We start from the raw sequence: 21,981 nt of genomic DNA on the forward strand, positions 1-21,981 counted from the left end.
ACCTTACAGTGTCCCTAACCCAGGAATCTGAAGTGGATGAGTCCCATTGGTCGGCAAAATACTTAAGGCGACCGCCAATGGGATAAGAGGCTGAAAGACTACCTGGGACGGTGGGGCGCCTTATTCCCTGCACCCCGGAAGGGTCTCCTGTAGGTGCCTCCCCTTCTATTTCTGTCTCCCAAATTGGCCCGGTCCTGATAGGCCGACCGGAACGTCGGGGAGCTCTGATACCTAGGGGTGAAGGAAGGTTGGAAGGAGGTGCGAAAAGAGCCCCTCCGAAAGGGCTGAGGCCAACTTAGTTTTATTCTTAACATCGGCCTGCCAGTGTCTAAGCCAAAACAGCCTTCCGGTAGTAACGTGCGATGAGATGGCCCTAGATGAAAACTTTACAGAATGGAAAGTGGCATCAGCCGCGAACTCCGCTGCGGCCGTGAGTTTGGCAATGTCCTGATGGGCCCTAGTGTTTGACGGGGGAACATGCTGTTTCAACTGTCTGAGCCACCTGATGGAAGATCAAATGAAAAATGACGCGGCTGTGGCTGACCGGATGGCCCAAGCATCCGACTGGTGTGCTCGCCGCAGCGCCATCTCTGCTCGCTTATCCTCTGGCTTCAGCGCTTCCAGAGTGTCAGTGGGATTGGATGATGATGCTAGCCTCACTATGGGGTCGTCTACCTCAGGCGTGTTTAGCATGGTAGAAAATTCCGGGTCGAGATTAAACAATCTCTTGTCTTGGCTGGAAGGAGCAGAAGGGGGACCCGCAGAGGCCAATTGCCTTGCGACCAAATCGGAAAAAATTGGGGGGGTTGGAATAACCTCAGTTTCGACCGGTTGTCTGTATATCGAATCTTCCGGTCCCCCCCGGGGTCGCTGGAGATGGTTCAGAGGAAGACTGGGAAGTCAGGCCCGAAACATTCTTTGCCTTGAATAGCAAGGACTTAAACAAATGAGGCTTAAACAGGCCTACAAATGCAGGTTGGTCAGGGGAAATGCCCTCGTCCTCTGACATCTCCCCTTCCATGGGGTCTACTTCGAAAAAGGGTTCTGAATATTGTAGAGATCCCCTATCTGAACCTTCCTCTTCCCTGAAGGGTTCAAACCCCATTTCTTCCTCTTCCTGGGCCTCCTCCCCTTCCGGGAAAGGGGCTTCCACTTGGGAAGGTACCTGACCGTGATGTGATGCCGGTCTGGAGAGGGATCTTCCGGACATAGATTCGACCTCGGGCGCCATCATTTGGGAACCTGGTCTGGATAGCTGCTGGATGCCCTCTCCTATTCCTTGCCTGATGGCCAGTTGCATCCACTCTCTAATGCTGTCCGGAATAATGGTTGAGGACGGGTCTTCTGGACGTAGGCCCGCTGCAGTCGGTTTGAAGGTCGCCTCAGGCATGCGAGAGGCCTGGTGACTTCGGGCGGGTGAGCACCTGGAAGGAGAGGGTTGACCTGAAAGGGTTGAGTAGAGGTAGAGGGCGGGGCAGGATTTACAGAATGCGAGTCTTTAGATCGTTTGTCGAACTCCTTCTCCAAGGCCTTATGACACCTTAAGGCATCCATTTGAGAGGCCCTGGAGGAGTCCTTGTCCCTTTTGCGCAAATAGTGCGTCTTTGACTTCGCCTTCAAAGAAGGACCGCTGGGATTGCCTTCTGCCATGACACAAAAAGGATAATAGACAAGAAAAAAAGGGCGGTTGGCACGCCTGAGAGTTCGACCTACAACGTAGGCCGGCTTTCCTATAGTTGGGCCACGTCCCCCTTTTGGATAAAATTTTTTTATTATAATTTATTTTATTATTTTATTTTATTTTATTTTATTTTATTTTATTTTATTTTATTTATTTATTTATTTATTTATTTATTTATTTATTTATTTATTTATTTATTTATTTATTTATTTATTTATTTATTTATTATTTTTTTATTTTTTTTGTGGGCAGAGCCCAAAAGGTGCCAATCAAGTACAAACAAAAAAGGAAGCTTAATAATAATGTGCTTTCAACTTATTGTTACCAAGAAGAAAGGAAATAAATTTAGAGCTAAATCCTAAACATCCAATATACCAAATGAACGCAGAGGCCAGAAAAAGGAAAAGAATAACCAACAAGGGAAAAAAGGTGGGCCTCCTGAGGCAGCCTCCCAACAAAAATGGGAAGTAAGTGCCTGCGTCTCTGGGCGAGCTGCGGAGAAGACAAAAAGCCAACTAGAAGTAAAATTAAAGGGCAACCGGGCACTGAACCACACTACCCTTAAAATCACGGCTCCACACGGCCTGTCGGTCCTGCTATGGGCCTTTAGAAACCTCGCAGCCCGATCGGAATGATAGCAAAAAAATTCAAAATGGCGGCCGGCCACGAGGCGCACCCAAAATGGCCACCGGCCCCGGCGCGACTACCACAGAGACGCACAAACCCTCTAAAGCACACAAACGGCTGGAAAATGACACAAGGGCTGTAAGAAGAAGCTCTCCTTCTTCTAGGCGTTCGTGGGGGGAAGGCGCAATGCAGCGCTATCTACAGCGCGATCTCAAGCCGCTGCTCAGCTGTAGCGCGGCTAGAAAAGCGGCAGAGGAAAGGGAGGGGTGGGGGGGGGCAAAGGGCTCCAAATCCCCCTATTTCCCCCCTTGAGGGGTGAAAAAACGCTCCTAAATTAAATTTGGGACGAAAACTAAATGCGCAGGGGACAAGGAGAAAGGAGAGATCAAACCTGATTTTTAGAGAAGAGAAAAAAACCTGGATCAGCCAAGGAGTAAACGAACAAGCTGCCTGTCTCTAGCGAGGCTGAGCTAAAACTGGGGAACGCGTGGAGGAGTCACGTGGAGGAGGAGGAGTGTTCCTCAATTATAGCTCAGCCTGTTAGAGTGAAGACTGGAGCACCTCCCACTGTCTGGATGCTCGCAGCAGCTCTACGGAGAAACTGTAGGACTGGTTATAGTACAATCACATATTATGTACCAATTAAACTCTTGACTTGTGCAAATTGTGAAAGAAAGGTAATTAGGATTTTTTTTTCTCATGTGGTTCTGCAGCAAGACATTGTCCCTGGTATCCAAACATTTAATCATGTGACAATACTTACCACATCATTTGGTTGAAGAACAATTAAGCAACCCTCTTCAGCCAACTCTCTTTCCCAATATAAAGCCCTCAATGTGTCCCTGTTAGGTTTAGCATTTTAGCCATGATTGTTGGTGAATTTTCCTCATTGCAGCAGTACTCATTAATTAACCATCTTCATATGACTCACCTAATAATTTATTAAACCTGCATGACACCCAACTCCCAATGACTCTTGGTAGCTTACAACTATTAAAGAATTTGCAATAAAATCTACCAAAGATAAAAGATGACAAGCATGGCAGAACAGATGGAATAAAGCAAGTGGTCTCATATGCCTTTGCCAAATGTCTAGGTGAAGAGCCAGGTCTTTGTAACTCTTCTAAACAACATCAGAATCAGAGACATCTAAATCCTGGGAGAATCTTCTTCCAGAGGGCAGGGGTTGCTACATCGAATGTGCACTTTCAAGGTCTTGATAGGTGACATTGTTTAATCAGAAACCCAAGTTACACCAACCCTGTAAGACTGAATTGGCCAGGCATATAGTATGGAAGATAAGCAGTCCTTCAAGAAACCAGGGCTAAGCCACGTCAACAAACACCAATGTGAATTGTACTTGGAAACAAACTGGCAACTAATACAGCTTGCAAAGAAAGGTATGACATAGGCATACTGGGGCATATCCATTGCTGCTCATGCCACTGCATTCTGAATCAATTGAAGCTTCACATGCAGCCCATATAGAGCATGTTGCAGTAGACATTTATATGGAAAGGTTGTTTCTGGATATTTAGCTTCTAATTCTAATTTTAAAAGAAATGATCTTCTCTCACAGAAGAATTGACTTCTAGTTGGCTAAATGTTCTCCCTTGTTAGAATTTTATTTATTTATTTATTTGATTTGTCAATCACTTACAAGATAATAGGTATAAGTATAAACATGAATAAGAATACAGGAAATAGGTATGAATAAATGGGGACAATAGAACAGAGATGGGAGACACGATGGTGCACTTATGCATGCCCCTTACAGACCTCTTAGGAATGGGGTAAGATCAATAATGGATAGTTTGAGATCAAAGGAGTGGGGGTTTGAAGATGTAACAACAGAGTCAGGTAGTCTACTCCAAGCATTGACCACTCTGTTGCTGAAGTCGTATTTTCTGTAACCAAGTTTGAAGTGGTTAACATTGAGTTTGTATCTGTTGTGTGCTCTTGTATTGTTGCGGTTGAAGCTGAAATAGTAATTGACTGGTAGGACACTGAAGCAGATAATTTTGTGTACTATGCTTAAGTCCAACCGTAGGCGGCGTAGTTCAAGCTTGTCCAAGCCCAAAATTTCAAGTCTGGTGATGTAGGGTATTCTGTTGCGAGCAGAGGAATGTAGTACTCATCTCGTGAAATACTTCTGGACTCGCTCAATTGTATTAATGTCCGATATACAGTGTGGATTCCAGAAAGATGAGCTGTATTTGTTATATATGTTAGTTGCTACATGCAGTCACCTCTTTCTGAACTGTTCTTTTCTTTTTAATATGATTGTGCATTTGTTACAGTACATTACAAATAAATCTTTCCAACTTAGGATTTGTATTTTTACTTGTTTTTGCACTGCGGGAAAGGACAGAGTGCCACCTTCTTTCTCTCTTTTACTCCCCCCCATAATTAGTGGACCTTGAATATATTTAAAATATATTTAAAGTTTTCAGGAAAAAGGAATACAAATAAGTATTTTACCTGATAAGACAACTTCAACCAGATCACCCTCTTGAATATCAGCAGCCGACTTCACCAGCTGGAGTATATTTTCAGTAGTTGAGTCATGACGAAAAAGCAGGATTTTATCATACATCCCATAGAAGCCACACTCAGGAAACTGTAAATGGGTAGTATTGAGACTTAATTATACACAATATTAAATATTACTTTTTATTAATAAACCCCCTAAAATTATTATTTTAACCCAGAAAAATCAAAAGTAATGCAGTCATTAGTTGAGATGCTCATAATGAACTGTATCTCTTTCCATAAAGCTGCAGATATAACTTCTACAGTTTCAGATATAGAGATATTTTAGATAGCACAGTTCATATATATTCATCATGAAAACATACTCTTAATTTTTTTTTAAGTGAAAGCACTTTTCCAACCACATATATTACTCATAAAATCCAAAAGTATTTTCTGGGACTATCTCAGATATATATTTGTTCTCTTATACAGTAGAACTTTCAATCTCAGTAGATTATCAAGTCATTTTGATGTATAGTAAAACATATAAGCTGTAGTATTTTGTAAGACAATAGATCCACCTGTTTCTTGACAGCTCTTCATGATTTCAGTGGTTCCAGGCCCTTCTCAATTATTTATCTTTAATATGATGGAATGCATCAAAAGTCATATAAATTTTACTTGCATAGTACAACTTGCTCTTTCCTCTTCTCCACCCTGTATTTTCCAATATGATTCAAATCTGCTGTGGTAATATTCTGGATCATTCCTATGGTAGCACTGAACCATGTTTCCCTTCCATGTACAATCACATCTGCAGAGTCCACCTGATTTTGGCAGGTACAAATTGATGGAAAATAATACAGTCCTTGAAAAATGTTGTTCAATCATATAGAACTATGTTTCTTGCCAACTTAAGAATTTGTAATGTAAAATAGTTAATCATGAATAAGGGGTGCCAATTAGGGAGGGAAATATGTTTGTTGAGTAAAGACAGTTATTTGTTAATTTCATCCCCTATTATTCTACTATCTTTATTTCAGCTGAATAAAGTTGTGCTGATGCTCATACTTTCATACCAAATAAACTTCCATCTAAGAGCTGTTTTGCTTTTCTTCCATAATTTTTCAAAAAATAAATGATAGGTCTTAAAGATTATTTGGGATACTTCCCTATACAGACCAAAAGCATAACGTGGTAAGCTGGCAACTAGTTCAGAGCCAGTTCTACTATGGTAATAACTGTCCTCTGGCAGAAACAGAGTGAACAGATGCAAAGGGAAGAGCTTTCCCTTGTAATTTTTTTCTTCCCAGTTATCTATGAGTCTTCATCCTAAATCCAGAAAGTGGTAAATCACCTTCCCATGCAAAAACAGATATTTCAATATTCATAGAATAACATATGATCTTGAATTTATCCCAAAAGATATCTGTCAAGAAACCTTTGCATCAAAACATTTGTTTAATGTTTTTGTAACAAATAAAAATAAAAATAAAAAAATCTTCCAATTATTCTACATCAAGAATCTGGTAACATTCTAGCCCCAAGTGTCTAATTCTCTCACAATTTCAAATTGCTCTACATAGTACAATATTAGAAAATAAATCAATTATTTTGCCATTTATAAAATTGTGTAAACCATGTGAAAAGTCTGAATATCAAAAATATGACAGTGTGATTTTTGTCATTTAATTCTTTAAAACATATAATTTAATTTTTGGGACTCTAGTTACTATTTTGCTAACCTTTAATCTCAAAAATGGTTTCTCAAAACCTTAGTCATGAAAACAATCTACTTTGGAGTCAATGAATGGAGTCTATAAGCCCAGTCCTACAGGAAATGTTTTAGGATCACGACCAAAAAGAGACTTCAAGGGGCTTGTAATTGGTCTAATGATAAATTAAACACTGTAAAAGCTAATTAGTAAGTGACAGAAGATAATAAACTCCATTTACATTTGATACTGTACATCAAGGGTCTTCAAACTTGGCAAGTTTAAGACTTGTGGACTTCACCTCCCAGAATTCCTGAGCTAACATGACTGGAAGAGGGATTCTGAGAGTTGAAGTCCACAAGTCTTAAAGCTGTCAAGTTTGAAGGTCCCTGCTGTACATCTATCTCTATCAAATTTATATGGCTGCCCTTGTGGCAGAAATTGACTCTGGGCAACATACAACACTCCTGAAAAAACAATCTATGGCGATTTCAATCATCCAGGTCATGGTTCTGAATTAAACAAGCTTCTTGGTTGAGAAACAAAACATTTTCAAAGTGGGGGTGGGGAGAAAATCCAGTTACCTTTTGGAAAAAGGTCTTGAAAAAACAGTAAAAGTAACAACACTGAAGCAGATTCCATTAAGAATTTAAGATTAATTTCCAAGTAATTAGGCCCAGGTATAAAAAAAACCAAACAAAAATGTATAGATCAGTAGACATAACTATATTTACAGAGGCTTAAATATATAAAATGCATTTTGTGAATCTCTGGTCTTCAAAACTGAAATACTGTCTGTGTTGACTCCATTCATGATATGCTATACATAGATTTGATTTCTAAAAATACTAACTTTCAACTTTCAAGAGAGTATATTTTAGCACTGAATACACAATGAAGGTCTTTTAAAATGCAACTGAGAACCTACAAAGTCAAAATGTGACATGAATTCATAGTTTTCATTTTCTTATCCACTGTGTATTACTTGGAGTGTAAATGACCCCTCGGTTTGCATGCACATAGAAAACACATCTCCCTTTTCTAAGAAGGCAGGGAGGCTTTACAAAATGTGTTCTCTCTTTTAAGATAAGTGGTCAATTCTTTTCATGTAGAAGAACATCAGGATTTTCCACCATTATAATTTTATATAGCATTGCTGGGATTTTAGTGATGGTATTCTATACTGCATTCCACCACTCATTTTTATTGTTCAGCTGGCCTTTCAATTTTTCTCTACCTCTCATTTTTCCACCTACCTTAGCTTATTAGTTCCCTGCTGATTTCATTCAGTTTTCTAAAGTTAATTACTCTCATTGAGTTCTGCTGTTGCCCTGTTTTCATGAAAGCTTCATAATTCTCTTCATTCTTCATGCTTTGGTGATATAGTACTTTCTTTGTTTTAAGGTGTTTTCCCCCTGTAAGTTTTAAATTATCTGTTGATTGGTTCTTTTCCTCTCAATTTCCTTCTTCCCTTGGCGTCTTTCAGAGCCAAAGGCTTTCCTTTCACTCTTAGCAGGGCAAAAACCTGCAACCTCTTTTCTTTCAGCCTCTAAATTCTTTCTTTTGGTAGGACAAGGATGAATTTGGCTTGTAAAAGTGAAAAGCTTTTGTTCTTTATAGTGCTGTGGCAAATTTTTGCCACCTACTTTCAGGCAAATCTTTGGTCCTTTAAAATACATTGTTTTCTACTGGCTTTTTTGTAGACAGGGAAAAATTTCTTTTTAAAACATTGCAGAGGTGGCAAGAAAGGTTATTTTTGCACTGTTAAATGCACAAGGTGGCAAAGAAGCCTTTCCTCTCTCACTTTAACACTAAAAATGGCTCAAGTGTGTTTAAAGAACAACAACACTTCACTCCTACAACTTTTTAAGTCAGAATAATACTTCTCAGAGCAATCACATAAAGAGAATTGAACCTGAATATCAACATTGAATCTTCATACTTGGCTCCCATTCTTTAATATCTTGCAATGATCTTGTGATTTCATGTTGTGTCATGAACTGGCGAGTGCAGAAAATATTAACAGAAGTTCTTACCACCAGTAAAACACAAGAAGCAGCTTTAATATAAAAAAAAGATATCCAATCACTGAAGTACAGTACACCTCTCCATTTCCATTGGACATTTCTAAATAAATTATTCTGTTTTCACTTCCCTTTATGCTTTGAGTGAATAATCCAAATATTGCAAATTACCTAAAGCTCCCAGTTCAATTTTCCCCTTTCACTGTGGCATTGTATATTTAAAATGTTGTTTATTCCAGCAGCCTAGCATTGTGTAAGATTATGTAAGAGTTGTTTCATTACAAGATGGGTGACGAATAAATTAAATAAATAAATATTTAATATGCAAATATCTTACTGTATTCCTTTTTTCTGTCTATTAGTTGTTACAAATAGTTATTCCCAGTTCCTAGGAATTCTCAGAAGGTCTAGGATTTGAATGTTAACTTTTATCCTTTCACTTTTTTGCTCCACGTACCTAAGTTAATGAAATATGCCAATTCAGCCCGTCTTTTCAGAAATTATTCTCATCTATTGACCTATTAAAACCTTATGCTTCCTAGTCTTTTCTTTTATTTGCTAAAGGCTGCAACTCTGTCCCTATTTTACTTTGATGCAAGCTTCTGTGAATTTAATGAAAGTTATTTTTCACATAACTTTATTTCAACTCAACTGTCTCTTCTATGTATCTACTTGCTTAATTTTAATTTGTGCTTTTAATGTATCTATTTATCTACCTGTAAACTTTTCTTTAAATTGTGCCCTTTATTCCCTCTGTGTCAGGCTACAGAACTTTTCCCATTCACTCAACTAGAATGAACTTCTGAAAACGTATCAAAACGTATCAAAAAGGAATCCTTTATTGAGATGAGAGAATTCCTGTAGGAGTTCAAAGCAGCATCTGAGGTCTCTCAGGCATACAGGGAGTGTTAGGGATATACCCTAGCAGAATGTGCACAGGAGTCAGGCATTCAGGCGAATATGAGAGAAAGTGTTTTTTAGTTTACACACTCAGTAAAAACGGATACACTGTCTTAGTTGAATAGTTTATTCCATTAAGAGTTTAGCAGGGTCAAACAGTCCAAATATCATTCACTAGTGTTCAGTCAGTTCAGTCCGGAGATTGTTCAATTGCAAAAATCCAGTGTCGAAAAAAAAAGGTCAGTTAACTTACAATGTCAATCCATAAATCAGTCCAGTAAATATCTTCTCACAGTAGATTAGATATGCAGCATTCAAAACTCTTTCCTCCTTTGACGTCAGCAACAGGGAACACGCAGAACAATCAACCATCAATCCAGTAGCAGTCCAGGTTCTCTAGCTCCCTCTTATGGCAGTTTCTCAACCGCACCCAAATTATATCATTTAGAGTTTAAAGTGAACAACACATTTAAACTTTGCTATCATGGTTATTATTTACCCAAACAACGTTAGGTAACTATGGTTATTCCTAACAGATACATAAGGGAGTTTAGAACCCCTCCCCTTATCTCGATGTGTATTTAGTGAAACAAAAGCCACTATGTTAATTCCTCCCCACCCCCTTTTTTTTAAGGAACGATCTTTTTCACAGTTTCCCAGGGCATACCTAGTTTCCCCCCCACACACTTTTTTTTTAGAACGAACTATTCAAGAGATTTCCAAGACACATCCCACTGTGGAATTTTTATGATCTTCTCATTTCCTGGTTGTGCCTCTCAAAGGTGATAGTTCTGGCCATCTGGCTTTTCTCCCTCCATTGTATCATGTGTGGGTTATACAAATTCGATATAAGATTAAATATATTCAGGTTACATTAAGAAAGGATTTCTTTATCAGCCTCCCCCTCCCCTTTTCTTCTTCCACTGAAGAAATGACAGATACACGGATCTGACACTCTGTCCCTTAAATATTAACCTGTGCCCCTTATGCTATTTTGTATGTATGCTTTCATTCTGTCTATCCCTTTCTACCTGGAAAAGTCATTCCCCTGAGAAATTCAGAAAATCCCTTTTTAGCCTTTTTTAAATACAAATATTACAACTTTTTCCCTTGCATTTTGTTCTTTATTAGATTTATCATCCCCTATTAATCATTTATTTTGTTTTTAGCATTACATAAATGTGAAATCCATCTCTTTTTTTCTCAAGTTTTAAAATATTAATTGTAGGATTACAGGCTGGGGCTTCTACATGCCTCATAATTTGGGTATAAAAACAATGATGACAAGCTAATAGAGATGGGAAATAAGCATCCTGTGTATGAGTAACTTGTTTTTATTTGTTTAATTTTAAATGTAATTTTCTTACTCCATTTTTAATCTTTGGCACCAAAACAATTCAAGGATTTAATATTTTCTTCCTTTCAGTTTTAAAAAACTCCTTGATATGTTATTTCTAATTCTGTGATGCTAGGAATCATAAATTGTTTTGCAGTTGCATCTCCATTCAGTTATCCAAATGAAATTCTAAAGTGCTGGCAAGTTCAATACTATACATACAGTATTCAATATCCATGTTTTGATAAAATATTATCACTTATCCAGATACCTAACACCCACACAAATTAAACAAAACCTTTGATTCAGAAAATATGATTGTGGCCGTATCTGATTGAATCAATAGACCATCTGTCATGGCACAATGGTTAAAATGCAGCATTGCAGGCAAACTTTGCCCATAGCTAGGAGTTTACTCAGCCTTCCATCCTTCTGAGGTTGGTAAAATGAGCACCCAGATTGTTGAGGGCAATATGCTGACTCTACAGCACTCACTTAGAGAGCACTATAAAGCACCATGAAGCAGTATATAAGTCTAAGTGCTATTGATATCCACCTCTAGATCCTGTTGCAACAGTGCTCTGTGACATACCTTTCAGGAAAACCTTGTAGAAAATATAGAAGCTCAAAAATAAAAGGTTTCCCTGCTATTTGGGCCCAATTAATATTCTATGATACATTTCCACTGAGTAAAAACCCATTCACCATGATTCTGTTTCTTTTCAAGCCAACTAAACTAAAGGCCAACAACACACTCTTAAATTAATTATGTGCTGTAAGGAACTTGCTGTTCCTCTGCAGAATGTCTTGCCAATCCAATATCCTCATTAGCAATGCCGCCTGAGAAACAACCTTGATGTCCCTGATGCTACTAATGGTCAGCAAGTATTGTCTAAATTATAACTATTTCTGCCCCTGTGTCTGGAAAATAGAAGGCAAGGATAACCATGGGAAAACATTTGTATGCTGATCTCTTTACGTAAGTTTTCACATAAAGCTGGTTCTCTATTCATTCACAACAATTCCAATTCCATTTAGTCTGCCTTAATTTTCAGAAGTTTCAAAGTAATAAATTGGAAGGTTGACAAGTCATTCTGACAGTGGATTTCCAGTCATCCTTTAGTTTCCATGGAAGCCAAAGCACAAGCTTTGTAAAATATTAAACATTTATAAGCAGAACAAACAAACACATCACTTGAAAGCAGAACAAACACGTCACTTGAAAAGACTCAATAGAAAAGGTATGTGTGTGTGTGTTTTCCTTTTAAAGAATTTCAATTAATAGAATAAGATATTATAAATAATGTAATAAAACAGTACAGAAAACAAGACATAATTATATCATCTGATGCTAATAGCAAACTCATTCTTAGGGAGAAAGAGTACACTCTTTCCAATAGTAAATTAAATAATTCTTTAGTATTTATACATTCTTCTGAACTTTGCAATGCAATTTTCTGACAAAAAGTACCTTCAAAAATGTTGATATTAAAGAGAATTGTCATACAAATGTATGTTAGTGAAACTGATATATACAAATACCTTTGTTCGGTAAATTGCTTAGAACATATATCTATTAAGCAAAGTATTAAAAGAAAAAGGCTCATATTAGAAAAAAATAAGTACAATAAGCTTTAAAAGGAGCACAGACAGTGGTGGGATTCAAAAAATTTTACGACTGGTTCTATGTGCGTGGCTTGGTGGACGTGGCAGGGGAAGGATATTGTAAAATCTCCAGTCAGAGGTGGTATTTTCTGGTTCTCCGAACTACTCAAAATTTTCGCTACCGGTTCTTCATAACTGGTCAGAACCTACTGAATACCACCTCTGAGCACAGATAATTTATAATGATTTCAGAGAACTGCAAGTTTGGTACAATGTCTGGGAAACAAGCTTTATGGAGAATAGTAATGTGTATCTTGTAAAGGGGAAGACTGAGAGAAGATCTGCAACTATCTATAAAGGTTTCACATGCAGAAAGGATCTATAACCGGGAAGAAATCACCTCATAGTAAGATCTATTAGGTAGTGGAACAATCTGCCTAGTAGTGGTGGATTACCTCCTCACATGAAGTTTTCAAACAGGGACTAGAGGACTCTCTATCAGGAATGGTTCTCTGAATTAAACTAAATGAACAATAAGGTCATGTGAAAATCATACATTATATGATACCTATCCATATTTCTCAATATTATCCACATGGAAAATTATCAACCGTATGATTTACATAAATGTAAGGTTAGCAGAAGTGCAATGAACAAGAGTAAAATAATGTTGTGAATAGAGGATTAAAGCAATCAGTAAAGTGCTGATTATTTAACAGGACAAGATTGGGAAAACAACAGTGCAAGAAGTGAGAAATTGTTAGCAAATGAGAGGGTTGCAAGTTTTTGAGATAAATTAACAACACCTTTATATTATAGCTGGAGCACTTTGTATGAGTCCAGAGTAGTGTCTGATCCCAGACCATGAAATAAATTTCAGGCGCTGTAACTTAAGGATACAGACAAAATTTATCATACCAAAATAAATAAATAAAAAGTGGCTCCAAGTACCAATTAAAATTTATTTGAGAAAGAAGGCGATCCCACATTCCTAAAAAATATCATATTTTATGATAATAATTATACTTTAGTCATAAATTTTCTCCCATAAATAACATGGGTTGGACTAATAAAGACACCCCATATGGTAGTGCTTGGCTGAACAGAGATGAAGTAACACAGAAGATTGGTTCTAAAAAATCAAAGCCAGTTTTTGTTTCACATGCTTTTTAGAGCTAGGCCACAGGTGATTTACATAGCTAAGGGCCCACAACATTAAGATCGGGACCATACACAAAACAAAGCCATGCTCTCCCTCCAAATAAAGCATAGGAAGACTTCCCTCATAAGTCATTGCAGTCATCAGGTGACCAGATCAAATTTTGAAACCAATTTTTACAATTGTCATAAGTTGAGTCATGCAGTTGTAAGTGTGAATCCAGATTAACCAATGGCAGGTTTGCAATCACAATGTCCACAGGATGCTGCAACAGTCCTAAATGTGAGCTGGTTGCCAAGCACCTGAATTTCAATCTTGTGACCATGGGGGTGGGGAGATGATCATAAGTTCAAATATAGATTTGAACAGATGCTGTCATTAATTTGCATCATGAGGGTTCGAGGAGTATCTGCACTAGAAAAAGACCCAATTGCAATAAAATGTAAGGGTTTCAAAGCACTAATAATCATTAAATCACAGTTTGGCTACCAAATATCAGGCCAAATCCTAGGACAACTGCAGAGGAAACTTTAGGAGCTGTAGAAAATGTTGGGAAAGGAACTGTAAGAGGTACCCAATCACATAGTACCCAGGGAAAAGAGATTACTCGCTCCTGAATTCAACAAAGCCAATATATTATATAGAAGAGATTGAAGAAGAGAGAAGGAAGAAGTTGTTTATTTGATTTTTGAACTCCTCTAATCATGTCATTACTGGTGCATTCAATCTGAACAGACAAATCCTTGCTTCCTGAGAGGATACAATCTACCTATGAGAAAGCAACCCTGAGAAAAAGGAAATAATGTGGCCATCTATATCTCTATTTATAGATCTCTCTATTTCAAGCTTGAAACAGTAGAAAATAGAGTTTAAGAGGAAAAGACCAAAATTACACAGGAGAAATCAATTCGGGAAAGTCTTGAAGAACGGAGAGGTGGCACCATATAAGGGTTCATACAGGCATGTAAAGCAAAATGTATATTATGTTAGTCACCATGTTTGTATTAAAACGTTAGAGGAGTTTTTGTTTTCTTTTTAAACTTTAGATTACATTTAAAAGTCCTTTAATGAACAGCTTTGTAGTAAATATTCTGAAATGAACAGACTTAAGCCTACACATCTGCATTCAGCTGAAACTATTATTCTTAGTTGATTACCAAAAAGAATAGAAGCACATTCTTTTGGTACAATGTAATTCTCTCTCTCTCTTTTTTTTTTTTTACAAAAACAGGACATTTATGCCACATTCTTTTCTGCCCTTCAGTGTTTCCTTGGGGCTCACAAATATTTAAAATTTGTGTTCCTTTTCTTCCCAGGACTATTCATACAATAAAACTGTTGACATATTATATATTCAGTTTGATGGTGGGTGGAAACACAGCCACCCCTAGTCAAATGTCACTGACTTCAGAATAGTTGACAACAAAATACCATTTGTCCTGTTTGTGAATCATGCTATGAATCTTTAAAATTATTTGTAATAAGTAAATTCAGACAGTTAATCTCAAATGAATGGCTGTATTTTAGTATTCACTAATACATACTTCAGCCTAACACCCAAATAGCTTCATTCTGCTGATATTTTACATAATAATTTATGCACTTTATTTAATTGTAATTCATGCTTGTTATGTCTTATTCTTTCTTAAATAAAATTGGGATTGGAGTTAACAAAACTCTGTAACAGAGAAAAATCCCACTCTATATTTCTTGTATGGTTCATTAATCTGAACATAAATGTTAATATGATTAAGGCAAGAGGTTAGTAATTTATATCAAAATGAGTCAGGTACATGCTTTCTTAGCAGGACTTTTGACATCTTAAAATGATCCATTTATGTTCAATTTGGATACAAAAAAACCAGTTCCATCAAATCAGGATGAAAGGAGGCAAGACTATAGCACATATACATGTAGACACAAAATAGCAACCTTGTATAAGTAATTACCTTAATTATGGAATCAATGTATTTATTGCAACATACGGGTATCTCATACCAATACAATAATTTCATTCACTCATTTATTCATTTTGTATTGCTGCCCAGTGCCCACCTCAAAACAAATATTAGTCTGATAATTAGTTGATTATAAACAAATTTTAAAATGTTCTCCCAAATAACATTGTCTAACTAATAATTAGCATCTTGAACTGCACTCATTTTGCTCTAGCAAGCTTTGGAAACATTGCTTTTTAAAATTTTACATACATAGTCATTATTTTGTATGATCAGCCTGAAACAGAAATGCTTGGAGGCAAGCATTCAACTTTTTGTTTGAATTTTGCAAAATTCAATTTTTATACCCAGCCAACTTAAGTATGTGACCCTAAGTGACCCTAATTATAAAATTTAATAAAATTAAATTATAATTAAAACAATGAAAACATCCATAAAATAAATGAATACAACAGCAACTCTGATTATATCCTATATCTTATACATATGTAAGCCTTGCCATTCAGCCTAGTCAAGAAGAATCCATTAGGAACTACCGAAACAACATATATATTTTAACCTTGATGAAATAAACTCACTTTGTATTCATTCCATTACTTTTAAGAATTTTGAATTTTGCTCCCTACAGAATTTCTCACAAGTTGATTTCTTATCATTTTCTCTTTATCACCACTCAGAAACTCCTTCACTAGTTACAAAACTCTTCTCCTTTGTAAATCTAAGAGAAGAAAGCAATCCAAGTCGTTCTTCTGATTTGTTATTTCTGTATCTCCTTTAATTTTCAAGACATCAACTGGTTTAAATCCAGCATGTCATCTTTTACCAAATTATTCTTTTCTAACATATTTAAAATTATATTCAAATCCATATTCAAATCAGCCTCACTCTGTTTAATCCAGTAAAATTGGTTTTTCTCCCATAACTTCATTTGGATCCATTTTTTATAATAGCAGACAATTTTAAGATTAATTTCTGAATGCACTGTTCCCAAATATCCTTGGAATTCTTTCACACCAAAATAATGTTGCTCTATTCTGTATTAATAGGTCTCTACTTCTTTAATTATGCACTTTATTTCTTTCTGGTTCCCTCTTGCCAACCTTCAAAGAACCTTATCACCTTCATTATCCATTCACCAGATCTTCTTTCCAGTGCAGTTGTTGCCTCAGCATCAGTCCATCATTATGCTCCATTACTTTGTCGAAACAGTTTCTTTTCTTATGAGTAGCTACTTGCCTTGCAATTGAGTTAATTTTTGACCACAAAAGCTTTCTGCTGTACATTATCATAATGTAGCAGGCAGGAAATATGTAACCTCATATGTTACATTGCATTTTTTTTTAAGCTAATGCCTTTTCAGGAGGATGTGTGCTTGTTAATCATTATGCCAGCTTAAAATGCTCCACGCATGGTCCTAGGCTTTAACTCACCTTAATTTATCCAGCACACATGTCAGTCCAGAGCAAGTATTTTGAAATAATTGTATCAAATAAAGTCATATCATCTTATAATGTTCTTACTTTCAACTTCACTTCATGATTGTCTGAATACAAAATGGAGCCAGGAGATCTCTGCATCCATCTCTTATGTAAATCTCATTTCTACAGAGTCTGAGCCCATCATAATGACATTCACAACTGCATTCATCATAATGTGGAAGTTTTTTCTTATTTTGTTTTGTTTTGGTTGGTAAGAACTGAGGTTCTTACAATGAACCTAGCCGCTGTAATTTAAAAAGTGTAATTTATAGTCAAGTGTTTAGTTAACAATTATAACATCTATGGGAACCATGATGTTCATTATGTTTTTAATTACTTTAAGAACAAAGTTTTGCAACATCAGAAAATCTTATGAGAGTTCATTGTTCTCATGAGATATCAAGGTTGAGATCACTGAAATCTTTGGTGATGTATTCCATTTCAGGATATTTTAACAAAAAAAGCCTGGTAACTATACCATGACTTAAGATTGCATAATAATAAACCTGATGCTAAAAGATTATTGAGTTCTATTTAGGCATTATTTGTCAATCCATTTATTATGCCTTACTTAAGGGACTATGATTTAACATGAAATGTGAATTCAGCCCTAAATTCCACAAATATTAATTAATGTGAGAGGTTAAACTGGTTAAATAGAATGTTAATGATCTCAAAGATATAACAAGATTGAACAGAACTCCATCTGCATTACTCATGCAAATTCAAGGGAATATAATAGAACTGTTACATAGCCAATATTCAACACACATAACATTTCCCAAAATATGTTTAAAAGATTCAACATGATATAGTCCCACTGTTATATTATTTCCTTGGTCAGAAAAGGTCAGTCACAAACTAGGCAATGCAGTTTTAGTGCCCAAATCAAAACCATGAAAGTCTAAATGCACTATGAATTTTGAATCAGCCTTATTTATATTTATACAAGAGAACCAACAATTCATGACTGGCAAAAAAGAACAAAAGCTATGCTTATAGGAAGAGTATACAATGAGTTAAATTCACACATATCTTTTTTTTAAAGCAATACATTTTCAATCCTGAAATATTAAAAAATAAAATGTTCTGCCAAGAATGAGAAAAGTTCATTTGAGATAATATAAAACATGGAGAAATATGTAAACTTAACAAAAGAACATAGGGTTTTTTTCTCCATTGTGAGAGCACTATAATTTTAGCCAACTAGTAGGTGTTACTTTTGAACAAAATAGAGCTGATAAAGCCATACATTTCTCTGCTATAAATATAACAGTCATTTTTCAAGAAGGCTTCAGAATATCAAGCTCTTTTTAAAGCTTTCAGAAATTTGCATAACGACTCATGCAAATAAAAGGAAAATCATATATTTTAAAAATTAGTCAAATTATAAAATCTGTACTAAGCTTTAATTTTAACATATTTTCAATTTTATGATTCAAAGTTCTAAAGAAATATGCATTTATAAGATACATATAGTATATACATATAAATGCCCAAGTATATACTACCACAATTAGCCTATATTAATCATTCTACACAAGTAGAGCCAAGGCATATCTTTTCAGAATGTAGTGCATCATTTTTCCAATACTGTAAGAGCTCCAGAAAATAACTTAAACTAGTAATTTCAGAGGCAAGACCAAAATATTTTGCTTTATTTAGAATGTCCAAAGTCATTACATGATATTCTTGGCAAGTCATAAGTTCCTTTTTATATTATCCATAGTTTTGCACAAAAAGTGAACTGACCTCTGGATACAGTGAATTGTAATGAGGTATACCTCTACTAGTTTCATTAGAAATGATGAAATAGTTTCATTAAAAATGGTAATTCGAACTGATTTTTCCTGAATATGATAGAAGTGTCATGTTATCACCTATGCTGGTAAAAATACAAATTGGTACTTCTTGATGAGAGATCATTCCAAAGTTTTACAAACAACCTCTATCTTTGTGGTAAGGCAGTTAAACTATGTATTGCCTGATGTCTATATAAGCAACATTAAAAAATAGAAAAGATATGATGCAGTAGAATATTAACTCTACATGTATGATAAGACTTAACTCTACATGTATGATAAGACCATCAGTTTCTGCTGATCAAAAAATGGCAACAAAGACAGAATATAGGGTGTCCCAAAAGTCTTAGTACAATTTATGCTTCAATGTTTTAAAATTGCATTAAAGCTTTGTATAGTCTATATGCATTCTGTATATAAATCCTATTTCTCCTGCTTTAAAAGTATTGACTCCTTCCAATGAAACTCAACCTCTGATAATCATATCAACACAATCATGCAGTGCAGTGATTGCAGTGCAGTGTACAATCATGAAAAAATGTTTAATACTTCTTCCAAAATGTTTTTCAACTTCCTACTCAAGCCTATTCCCCAAGCCTTCCATGGTGACCTCCGATCTAAGTATTCAGTGGAGTGGATATTGCTTAGCTTCAAGCCAAACAAAGTCAGTTACAGTAAGTGTTGGCACCTGCCAAAACCTAATAGAGGTTACATATTTTATGACTGAAGAGGATATTTTCAGCATATTTCTGCTTGGAGCTATCCATGGTCCTGCAACCCCAGTCTGACCCCATCTGCCTGAGTAAGTCAAAGAGGCCTTTGATGAAACTCATCTAATGGAACTTTAAAAAAATGGATGACTTTGTTTTACCAAGCAATTGTTCTTAATATGTTAATCAAAATTCTTTCTTTGTTAAAGAATAAACTCCTGCAATATTGGTAAGCTCTCCCTGCATACCCAAAATCTAGGTCAATGGTTGGAATCAATCTTCCTTTAGACCAGGGGTGTCAAACCTGTGCCTACACGTTGTCGCCACATGACATATCACAACTTTTTTCCCTTCACTAAACTGGGGGTGGACATAGCCAGCCAGTGACGCATCCGGCCCGTGGGCCATGAGTTTGACACCCCTGCTTTAGACTGAATTTCATTTCATTCTATTATATCAAATAAGAAAGTTGTAAATCAAACTTGGGGGAATTGCACTGTCTAATTGTCAGCATTTTGAAGACTGTAAATATCTTCAAGACAGTCTAATATCAATGTCCAAAGGTGATTTTTTTCAAGAGGCAACTGGACTTTCTGGTTTTTATTTGAAGATGTTTAGCTTCTCATCCAAGAAGCTTCTTCATCTCTTGGATGAGAGAGCTTCTTGGATGAGAAATGAAACATCTTCAAAGAAAAATTAGAAAGTCCAGTTGCCTCTTGAAAAAAGCACCGTTGGAACAACCATGATCTGGATGACTGAAAATTTCCATAGACAATCTAAAATCAAGCTATTTAAAGATCTCAGACTTTTGCCATATTCAAGCATAAAAAGATGCTTAAATCCCAGGTAATATGTAGCTCAGAAGATTAAAGTTGCATGAAGTATGCTCAGAAAAAAGGATCAACTAGTGAAATTGTATAAGAATCTATGTCACATATTCAGTTTGCCCAGTGCCAGTCAACAGTTTCAAAGCCATAGTTGGGTTTAATAAAATGTTTAGAAAATATTTCTTAAAGTTGGTCCTTGAGAAATTATTTGTCATAATCCTTAGTGTCTAATCCCTAGAAATAAAAGAAGGTTATTGTCTTGATAATAACCCATCAAAGTTAGCATAATATCACAGCAAAAGAAAATATCATTTAGATGTGATAGTTTTAATATTAAAATGCTGTTGGATTTGCATTAAATATATCAAACCAAACACTATTTAGGCAAGATAAGGTACACAGGCAAATAAAATAATTTGATTCTAAAGAAAGATCAGTTCTATACTATACTTCTCTCGGTATATTTTAATTAAGTTTTAACATGCATGAATTGGTTAAATAAATATTTTATACATTTGGAGATGCAAACTTTGTAATCCACGAAATGTGCATTCAACAGGTGTTCAAAAGCCACTTAAAGCTACTTTCTCAAAATATGCCTGTATAGTTTAACAATATTTATCTTTTATATGGTTGTCAAATACAATGCGTGAAGTGGATATATATTTATATACAGGTGGTCCATAGTTAATGATACTAACTGGGACCAAACTCTTTCATTGTCAGAAAAACCACCTGACCATGCAACTTAGAGAAGGCAATTCCAGCAGACCTTGCTGCCACTGTTAAGCGAGGACAGAGCAGATCATTAAGTGAGGACCTCATGTAACTGCAATTTCCAAATTCCTGCTTGTTTCCCCGTTGATTTTGTTTCTCAGAAGCCAGCAAGGAAGATTGCAATGATCACATGATTTCAGGATGCTGCACCAGCCAAACAGATGCAGACCAGTCATAACTACCACTTGGTTAATGCCTTTATAAGCTTTAAAGGTCACTGGTTGAAGGGGTCATTAAATGGGGACCACTTGTACATAATGTACATTTCAGTGATAATTCTGAACATTTTAATGTGAAATATTTTGTGAACAATTATGTCACAGTAGAATTCTAGATAATTGTATTGCGTATGAAGGAGAAAGAATAAAAAAAAAAAACCTGAAAACAAGAAATGTGCCAAATAATAAAATTACTTTTTTTAATCTGTTCTTTTTGAAATAACTTGCTAAAGGATATTACTAGAGTAGTAATTATTAATCTCTAAATAATTGTATTTATGTTCTTATAGTAGGTAGGTATGAGAATGCAGCTGCCAAATTTTTAGTATCCAAAAAGAACCATAAAGTTGTTTTTTCTTGCACTGTAGCCACAGTAGTGGCACAGATTGATTTTGAAACATATGGCAGTTTTCAAAAATATTTTCAAACACTGCAAGAAAGTCATCCATCTGAAGAAGAGAAAAATTAAAACATTCTACCGGAATAGCATAAATCTCCTAAGCTGCTCTTTATATCCCAACCTTGAATTCTTTAATGTGATATCCCAAAATGGATCTTTGATATTGCAAGGTCCATCTGTATGTCATATAAAGAGCAATCGACATTCCTTTTTATATACATAATAATAGAGCCAAGAAAGCTAAATGAATGAACAGTCTTGGATAAACAATCCCATTTTAAATTGAAAC

At 35.9% G+C, this 21,981-nt stretch overlaps 1 protein-coding gene across 3 annotated transcripts in view; it reads right to left on the bottom strand.

Moving 5' to 3' along the window:
* PRKD1 (protein kinase D1) overlaps window positions 1–21,981 on the bottom strand; it is a 107,018-nt gene that overhangs the window by 44,916 nt on the left and 40,121 nt on the right. For all 3 annotated transcript variants that reach the window (XM_026664531.2, XM_087951763.1, XM_087951764.1), the window contains exon 2: window positions 4,790–4,928. In XM_026664531.2, the coding sequence (XP_026520316.1) occupies window positions 4,790–4,928 (139 nt within the window). The remainder of the gene's footprint in view (window positions 1–4,789; window positions 4,929–21,981) is intronic.

This window comes from Notechis scutatus, chromosome 1 (assembly GCF_049901735.1).
Source record: "Notechis scutatus isolate UNSWTSFEM ecotype Mainland chromosome 1, rNotScu1.2, whole genome shotgun sequence".
Lineage (NCBI taxonomy): Eukaryota > Metazoa > Chordata > Lepidosauria > Squamata > Elapidae > Notechis > Notechis scutatus.